The sequence below is a fragment of the Zophobas morio genome, unplaced genomic scaffold, assembly GCF_036711695.1.
Source record: "Zophobas morio isolate AGI-343-1 ecotype UQ-CSIRO unplaced genomic scaffold, CSIRO_AGI_Zmor_V1 ptg000144l, whole genome shotgun sequence".
Classification (NCBI taxonomy): Eukaryota; Metazoa; Arthropoda; class Insecta; order Coleoptera; family Tenebrionidae; genus Zophobas; species Zophobas morio.
Genome location: NW_026972248.1, coordinates 237,190 through 246,401, shown reverse-complemented (window position 1 = coordinate 246,401; position 9,212 = coordinate 237,190). Strand labels below are relative to the sequence as shown.

General features: G+C 31.1%; 1 protein-coding gene and 1 long non-coding RNA gene across 2 annotated transcripts; one reads left to right on the top strand and one right to left on the bottom strand.

Annotated features, from left to right (window-relative positions):
- Positions 1-2,705: 2,705 nt before the first annotated feature.
- On the top strand, positions 2,706-5,893 carry LOC135145359 (thioredoxin-like protein 4A). The gene is made up of 5 exons (XM_064077468.1): positions 2,706-2,770; positions 2,981-3,112; positions 3,172-3,274; positions 3,800-3,942; positions 5,824-5,893. The coding sequence occupies exons 1-5, from the start codon at positions 2,723-2,725 to the stop codon at positions 5,824-5,826; spliced, it is 429 nt and encodes a 142-aa protein (XP_063933538.1). The 5' UTR covers positions 2,706-2,722; the 3' UTR covers positions 5,827-5,893.
- Positions 5,894-7,743: 1,850 nt separating this feature from the next.
- On the bottom strand, positions 7,744-8,853 carry LOC135145370 (uncharacterized). The gene is made up of 4 exons (XR_010283427.1): positions 8,776-8,853; positions 8,485-8,726; positions 8,123-8,370; positions 7,744-7,873 (listed from the first exon to the last, which is right to left on the bottom strand). It is a non-coding gene; the product is annotated as an uncharacterized LOC135145370 (long non-coding RNA).
- Between the last annotated feature and the right edge of the window lie 359 nt (positions 8,854-9,212).

The following is a 9,212-nucleotide window of genomic DNA, read 5'->3' as shown; positions in this document are numbered from 1 at the left end:
ACTTTGTTAAGTATCGCCAAGACCGGATTGATGTAGGCGGCGGGGGCGTGGCTATCTTGGTGAAACGGTGCGTTCAACCTCACTCGATATCTCTGCCACTTCTACAGAATCTCGAGGCAGCGGGGGTTTCCCTGTGGAGGCCTGGGATCTGTCTGTGATCGCTGTTTATAAATCCCCTTGGAATCTACTATAGCCCTCCTATTAGGACGCCATCTTTGCGATTGTCTCCTCTGCTGTTTTGTGCGGCTCTGATGCAAGCACCCTTCATTGAACAGTCGAGCCGAAATTTCGAATAGACACCCCTTGGGGCTTATGCTAATGAGCACGGGCTGGACATACTATGCTCTCAGCTACCAACACACTTGGCGACTACAGGCACCATGGACTTACTGGATATCGCCACACTAAAAGATATATCTTACAACGGCAATTAAAGCGCTCCACGACCTGTCCTTTGATCACATTCCAGTTATTCTCGAATCAGGCGACGAGAAAAACACACCGAAGTCTATTACCTGCTTTTTTACCAACTGGGAAAAACTTGCTGAGTTTTAGAAACCATTCTCACGCCGTGTGCGTCACTACCGTCTACATCCGCCCTGCTGGATGATGCTATCGCCTTATTCGAAGGTGCAATGAACGTGGCTTGCTCTTCTGCCGCAACAACTCGTGAATTAACGTACCGCCTCAATCGCCTGCCTGACGAACTAAAGAGACTTCTCTGCCAACGTCGACGTCTTATCAGAGTGGCCCTATTATTGCAGAGCGCCGAAGACAAACATGCCCTTAATTGACTGCACAGGTGCATAAAAAAGAAGCTAAAGGCTCATTTTAACATTAAATGGGAGGCCAAGCTGCCCTATATATTCGAATGAGACGACAGTAGCGCTCCTCCTCCTTTTGGGAATTAGTTAAAAAGAGCAAAAATCGGGACTTGTACTACTACCTCTTCGTGAGGATATATGATAGTGGCTGAGGGTGATGAAGACAAAGCTACGCTTCTCGCTAATCTCCTTCCTACTTAACATGTGCCAGCTTCTCACTCAACTACCAATGATAAGTTTTAACAGATGAGCTTCCTTCTTCCCTAGGTACACGGACCACTTGACCTAGTTAACGTTTTTGAGGTGCAAGCAATTGTTGAAGCGCTACCAATTCGAAAAGCGCCTGGCCCCAACGCCATTACTAATGAGATGTTGAAGAAATTGCGATTAATAGGGATGCCTTATCTGTACCTCCGAGTAAAATCTGTAGTCTTTCTCGGTACCTTTCCGAGTTGATGGAAGACGGCGACCGTTGTGATGCTGCCAAAGGCACTTAAACCGGAATCAGCAACTAGCAAGTACCGACCTGTTCTCTTCTATTAGCGATCGCCAAAGTGTGTGAGGGCCATTTTACTGCACCGTCTAAAAGAGGTCGTTGCCGCTCGGGGAGCCTTCTCTTAGTTTCAGTTTGGATGTCGGCAAGGGTTCCCAACGACCCAGCAGCTCCTCCGCTTAACTGAACGAACCACTTGCGCTCTTAACTTTACGAAGGCAATGGGGCATGTCTTCCTTGACGTTGAAAATGCATTTGATCAAGTCTAGCATTAAAGTCTCCTGCACGAGCTGCGCTCGTTATTAATTCTTATGGCCTTTACAACGTGCTGAAGTCATATCTAGATGACGGCGTCTTCAGCCTATGCGCGTGGGAGATACACACACCGCTGCGATCCCTTCTTCTGTCCCTTTTATTTGCAATACACGAGCGACGCGTTCTTGTCATCAGATTTACACACACTGATCGCCTCTACGCCGATGGTATGGTCATTTACCCATCGGCGAAGTCTCCTACCTGCTAGGCAAGCATCTACAGCGCCACCTTGACGCCTTTCTGACTGGCGTGCCGTAACTGGAAAGTTTATGTAAAACCGTTGAAGAGCAAAGCGCTTTTAATTACTAAAAAAAAGCATCCCTTTGTAGGCGCCCTTAACCTTTTGTAACGTGAAGATTCCTTTGTGATTTCAAGCAAAATACTTGGGAGCCTTCATTGAAAACAAGTTTTCCTGGCAATCACACATGGACTATCTAGTAGCGAAGGTCAAGCAGCAACTAAGGCGCTATACTCTTTACTATGCGGCAATGGCAAGCTTTCTCTGCGAAACAAACGGCAATTGTACATGTCTTCCATCCAGCCATTACTGACGTACGCGACTGGCGCTTTGACCTACGACTCCACTGCAATAGCGTCGGCACTTCAAGTGCGACAGAACAAATTGCGCGTGATGAGAAACGCGCCATGGTCTTTGCGAAATTAATTTCTTCGTCGGGACCTTCAGCTGGACCCTTTAAATGCCGTCTTCCAACGGAATGGCAATGCCCTTTACGGCAGGCTACCCAGGCACACTAATCCCTGCTAGTTAGTGAACTTATTTACAAGTCATGTGACGGGGCTCGTTTATCACCCTCTACGTGACTCTCTTAAGCTTTAGTTTTTGTTTCTCAATGTCAAGAAAATAAGGCCACCTTTTCGAGAAAGCTACTTTGTAATGAGTTTGCGATCACTCCTGATTGAGAGCTCGAGTATTCGAAGTTTTTTGAGATCCGAGCACCAGGAACCGGGATTTTCAAATTAACAAATGAGTATCACATGTTATATGAAATATTTAAATACGTGCGGCCTTAAGTCTTCTACTGATAGTTAAATAATTTAACTTTTTCTTTTTAAAGACTGTACGTTCGCCATGTCTTTTATGCTCCCTCATTTAAAAAACGGTTGGCAAGTAGACCAGGTTAAGTATAATGGTTATTGTTTTTATTTGTAAAAAAAGATTTTCCACTTTTTTATAGGTAGTGGTTATTTTTTTTATGTAAGTTTTGTACGTAAACATTAAAGACCATTACGGATGGGGAAAGATCTTTATTAAAAGCTATTATATTATAGTTACTATAATCTAATAGTAATAAGGAAGTTAATGCCCCATATATTATATATGTAATAGGCCGTATTGTCCGAAGAGGAAAGAGTTGTTGTGGTTCGTTTCGGTCACGATTGGGATCCCGAATGCATGAAGATGGACGAAACTTTATACGGTATTGCCCATAAAGTTAAAAACTTTGCTGTTATTTATGTGGTATTGTCTTTTATTTGATTAACAATTTTACTTTTTCTGTCTGAAATTATTTATAATAGGTTGATATTACGGAAACGCCGGATTTTAATAAAATGTACGAACTTTACGATCCATGCACTGTAATGTTTTTCTATAGGAACAAACATATGATGATTGATTTAGGTCTTTACTTATTATACGAGAAAGTATAATTAAAATTCTTATGTATTTTTTCATGTTTCCATAAATTTTTTTATATTTCTCTAAAACTGATTCCTTCTATCCTTTATTTTTTTTTAAATATTTATGTTATTAAATTTTATAAACTACTTATATATTATATAGTATTTTCCCTTATTATTTCAGTTATTACTTAATATTTATTATTTTTTTATTAACTTTTTTATTACCATTTTACAGTAAAGTTTTTAATTATTAAAATATATTATTGTAATTTTTAGCTATCATTATCCCTTTTAATAAATATATTTTTTTTAAATAAAAAATTTACTGTAGAGTTTGTTTTCTTAACATCTATATGATACTTTATGTTTATTTGAATTTTTTTAAGCCTATTTATAGCCTTTAAATAATCATACTTATTAGACATATTTGTATATAAATTTATATAAATAATTTCCACAGGTTTCCTCGTTTCTTATATATTTTTTACTTTTTTACTTTTATTTTTTTTAACATTTTTATAAGGTACTGGAAATAATAATAAAATCAATTGGGCGATTCAAGACAAACAAGAAATGATCGACATCATTGAAGTCGTGTATCGCGGCGCTCGGAAGGGTAGAGGCCTCGTGATTAGTCCAAAAGACTATTCAACTAAATATCGATATGTACGACGCCACTTGTTATTTTTCGGAAATTTACTTTTTGTTGGATGTTTGGGATTGAAATTTCTTGAGAAAATTTTAGTCTGCTTAGGAAAATTTAAATTTTTTATAAACATTTCACTCAAAATTTTAGTTTTTGAATGTTTTGGAATTAATTTAATTTAGAATTTTTATTTTATAAGGTTTATATGGAAATTTTAGTTTGTTTAAGGAATTCTCATTAAAGCATCATTGATTTTAATTAAAATTTTGGTTTTTGTTGGAAGTTTTAGATGGAATTTCTTGAGAATTTTATTAATTGTACTTTTTGGTATTATTAATATACAAGTTTTACTATTTTCGTGAAGAGCAAATTTTAATTTGTTCAGAAATTTTTTTATAAAGATTTTAAGTATAGATTTAGTTTTTGTCGGTTGCATTGGAACGTATTGTTTTGAAAGTTATAAATAATATTTCTATGTAAAAATTAAGTTATAATTTATTCGCTGAGGAAATTTTTTTAAAGAAAGGGGTAATTTAAATAAAGATATATTTGTATAGGAAATAAGTTTGTATTTAAAAAGTTGTTAGCTTGTAGTATTTTAAGGATTTTTGTTAAAAGTTAGTTTTAGCTTCTAAATTTTAATATAATTATATATAATTTGGGAATTATAGAAATATTTTGTTTTTTTTACTCCCTTTGGTTCAGATTTTTTTACTTTATGGGTAGTATGAATTTTCTTTTGTTGGCTCAATTCATTATTTTTAAATTTATATTTTTTTTTACATAAATAGTTTTGCACTTCCGCATACTTGCGTTAAAATATTTAAAATTTTGGAAATTTTTAATTTTATTAGAAATTGGTTTATCAAGTTAATTGTTATTAAATTACATTTACTTTTATTAGTTTGAAATTTTTTTAACGTAAATTATTTTTTGTTAAATATAATTTTGTTTTTAAATTAATCTTAATTTCGGTAGTTCCTTTTTGAAGGTAAAATTTATTAAAATATTTTTCATTATGAACCGGGGTATGAATAAGTGCTGATCAATAATTTTTTTTTTTACTTTGTTGTCTTTATAATTACTCAAAACTTACTTGAATAAATACTTGGAAAGTATTAATTTTTAGAAAATATTTATATTTGTTTAATAATTTTTTTTGAATTTATATTGAATTGTATAAATAATTAAATATTTTATTTAAATTTTTTATAAAAAATAATTTTTATTTCCGTAAAAATAATTTGGTTATTTTCATAGAATTAATTTATATAAGATTTTGATTTAATATATTTTTTTTTAGTTACAGATATATAGATTTTTTGTTATTTATAATTTTTACTTTGAACTCTTGTAAATAAATTTTATCAGAGCTGATCTATAATTTATTCATGCTTATAATTTGTTTTCTTTACTTATTAAAAAAATGGAAATAAAATTTTTTATAAGTATTTCATTTTTTACAGTTTAAATTTTGCACAATATTTTATTTACTATGCATGTATAATTTTTTTACCGGTTGACCAGTGCATTACTACTTTTGTTTTAGTTTATTTTTTATTTTTTAGATTTTTATAAATTTTTTTCCTTTTCATTTTTATTGCTGGAATTATAATATTATGATTTTGACTTTACTTATTTTTTTTATTTTTTATTAATTTTTATTTATTGAAATTTTGCTATTTATACTAAATTAATATTGTTTAGTAATAAATAAGTTAGATTTTTATTTTACACAATTTATCGATTTTCTTTTCAATTTCTTATTGGATATGTTCTGTAGATTAAAATATATTTTTTTTTGTTTTATATTATACTTAAAATTTTGTTATTTAAAAGATTTATTTAAATATATTTATAAAATTAATTTCTATAATGACTAATATTTTTTAATAAATTAGTAAAATTTAACGAGGCCTTCTCTAAATCACGCTAACATAGTGGAAGCTACACAACTGCATTCATTTACACGGAAATTTATTTAAAATTTATAGTAAAGATTACTTTTTTTTGCTTATATGTAAATTATACAATTTTTTTTTATAAATTTATCATGAATAGTAGCTTATAAATGATTTTATACTTTTTTAAAAATCAATTAAAGTTGCAAGATTTCATAATATAATAAACAAAGTGAAGCTCCTAAAAAAAATTTAAAGCCTTCTATTGTAAATATAGTATGTAAGATTTTAATTAATATTAACCGTTTTACATATTTATGCACATATTTCTCAGTAAAACGAAGGAGACCATTACTAAACAATATATAAAATTTTACATAACTCGGTGTTATTTTTTTTTAGAACGAGCAGGAAAGTAAATTTTACTCTATCTTTAACTCTATATAAATTTTTTTTATGAAATCGAAATTAAGCGGAATTTTATTTTGATTCAATTTATTTTAATTATTTTAACTTCACTTTTTGTTAGTATTAATAATTTATTTTTTCTAAATTTTTAATGTTTGAACATTTTTCTAAGTAGTTAATTTATTTTTATTTTTATTTTTTTTGTTACTCCTTATTTAATAATAAATTTATGTACTCCCCACATCGTTCGAGTAGCAGAATTAATTATACATGAACAATTTTTGAAATGAAAAATAAATTAAATTAAAAAATAAAACCGAAAGACTCTAACGGATCTCTTTCTAAATTATTTTCAATAAAAACTTCTATATTTTATTACACCTTGTTCTCATATTTTCAGTGACCATAAGCAGGATCGCAACCTTTTTCAATTTTATAAAAATATATTAGGTAAAATTTAATACTTATGAAGCCTGTAAAAATTAAATCTTTTAAAGAAAATTTATAATTAATTTCAGTTTTAATTATGCGATTAGCAGGTTTAATCCCCACAATCCAGAACTTTTAAGAAGCTGGCAAAAAATTGATAGTTTCTTCGCGTTCTTTTAATTTATATTAAAAATTATTTCAGTCTTTATTAAACGCACTTATGTGGCAAAAGCCATAATGCACAGAGCCTAGCACGAGATCGTTAATTTTATCTATAAAGCCCAGCTATAAAATTCCCATAGTTTTTAAAAGAAATAGAAAACTTATTTTTATTTTTATACTCTTTTAAGGTTTTACGCACAACTAACACCGGACAGAATCCATAAGGCCGACACGAGAATAATAATTTCTTTATAACTTAGCTAATCTAGACTTTCCTTCTGAATTTATTTTATAAAAATTATATTTTTTTTTTTAATTTTACATTTCATTAACATAAGCCTGAAACCGTCAAAAGGCGGCATAACAAGTTTCACCTTTAAAACTTAGTTAAAAAGGCTACGCTACACTTAGCTGTACATACTAAAAAGGGGTTAACTAAAAGTAAATATTCGTAGTTTTATTACCTTTTACTATAATTTATTGTCTTTAAGTGATATGAAACTTTTTTGTAGCTTTAAAAATTTTAAACGTCTTAAAAGGTAAAGAATACTGAGATCAGAAATACAACAGATCTTTAATTATTTTTATCAAGTTAATGACTTATAGAATAAAAAATGCAGAAGTATCGCTTAACCTATTTATTATGGGATGTATAGCTATCAATTTCCTTTATAAAATAAACTGAAACTATATATGACAAAGCATATACATAAAAGCTAAAAGAATTCTGTTACTATTAAAAAGGGCTAAAAAAATATTATTTTAACTTGCACCAAATAAATTAAATATAACCTTACAATTAGTGGTCTCCAAAAAAAAAAAATTAAGTAGACTAAAAACTATAACATGCCTTAAAGAATTAAAAAGTCACACAGAAGTCAAGTAACACTAAAAAATTGAAATTTGATAATGTCGCTTTATTAAAAATTTAAAAACCAAAAAGAACATTAATCTGATTGAAAGGCTAATAGTATCTAAATCCGTTAAACTAGTGTCCAGGTGTAAAGAACTTTCCTCGGCAGTCGAAAAGCCTTCAAAAAAAAGTAGCAACCTAAAAAATAAGTCAAGTAGAGAGCGAGAAGCATATGCACAAAAAACTCTATGTTAAAATAAATATTCAGTCCCGAAAGATGGTATATCCCCTTCACGGTGATAAGGAGGAAATAAGACGGTTTACATCATAAGTGAAAAAACAATTATGAATAAAAATATATAAACTATGCGCAACAAAATCTATGAAAATATAAACATGAGCAAAGAAGTAACAAAAAAGACTTTAGCTAAATAATAAAAACTTTACCGGAAAGTCTAAGGGCAAAACAGACTAAAATATCTGAAAAAAGCAAAAAATGCGTCAGCGCTGAAAAAAAACACGTCGGACACAAGAGGGTTGAGAAACAACAACAAATAGAAGTGGCCGCGTGATTTGCAAGGTTAAAAAATATAAAATTATTGGAGACGAATTAATGTTAAAACGTAACAAATTTGTATTACACTTACATACAACACGTGGAAAGTTGGACTTTTTAGCAAGGCGATAAAACCTAACTTTGTTTAGGTTTAATAGACTAAAACTACCAAAAGCTCGAATACTATGAATATAACAGAACATTTTAATTTTCACGAAACTTTCATATATTCTTATATAAAAGCGATACAAACCTAAACCGAGGTGGGGCCCCGGGAGTGCCTCGCTTCTGGGGGGCTTGAGTCGGGGAGTAGCGGTTTGCCGGTATCTCCAAGTGACTTCTCGGGTCTTTGTGCCTGAGATTGCCACCTCCCCCATTGGTTGGTGGTAGCGGCGGGTGTTCGGAACTTAGTTTAGTCTTCCGCTTTCTCAGTCCTCTTGGGTCGGACGCTATATTACTGCTCTACAAGGTGGCACTGCACGACGCCGCGACACTCTTAAGAATAGTAGTTGGTGGTGGTAAGTATACTCAGGTCGTGGCTTACAAAAAGGTCTCTCACGAAGGCGGGCCAGGGCCCTCTTGCGTCAATGCGTGTGTTGAATTTGGACTCCCCTCCCCCCATTCTTTGTTTCTTTGCTTTTTTAATTCCATTAGAGTTACCAATAAACAGGAATTTTGCAAATTCTATATTTAATTAAAATACGCACTTTTTTGAAAAAGGAATTTATTTTCGAAGGGAATCTTAGATTTTTTACTTTAGTACTTTGGAAAGCCAGCTTGACAAAAAAATTTCCCTAATGAAAATAAAAGGAAATGCATATATTAAAAAATTTTAATTATATCTTTCTTAATTTTTGTGTTCGACATTACGTTTAAATAAATAAATTTATAATTTTATATAAAAAACTGCATACGCATAGAAATAAAAAATAATTTTTTAATATTATTTTTTCGATTTTCAGCAATCCACTTAATTTTATA

What these genes read in the sequence shown, in the direction of transcription:
- LOC135145359 (XM_064077468.1), top strand. Translation starts at nt 2,723, where the DNA reads ATGTCTTTTATGCTCCCTCATTTAAAAAACGGTTGGCAAGTAGACCAG. An exon ending in ACTTTGCTGTTATTTATGTG is followed by an intron (nt 3,113 to 3,171) that starts GTATTGTCTTTT and finishes TATTTATAATAG; the next exon opens with GTTGATATTACGGAAACGCC. An exon ending in ACATATGATGATTGATTTAG is followed by an intron (nt 3,275 to 3,799) that starts GTCTTTACTTAT and finishes CATTTTTATAAG; the next exon opens with GTACTGGAAATAATAATAAA.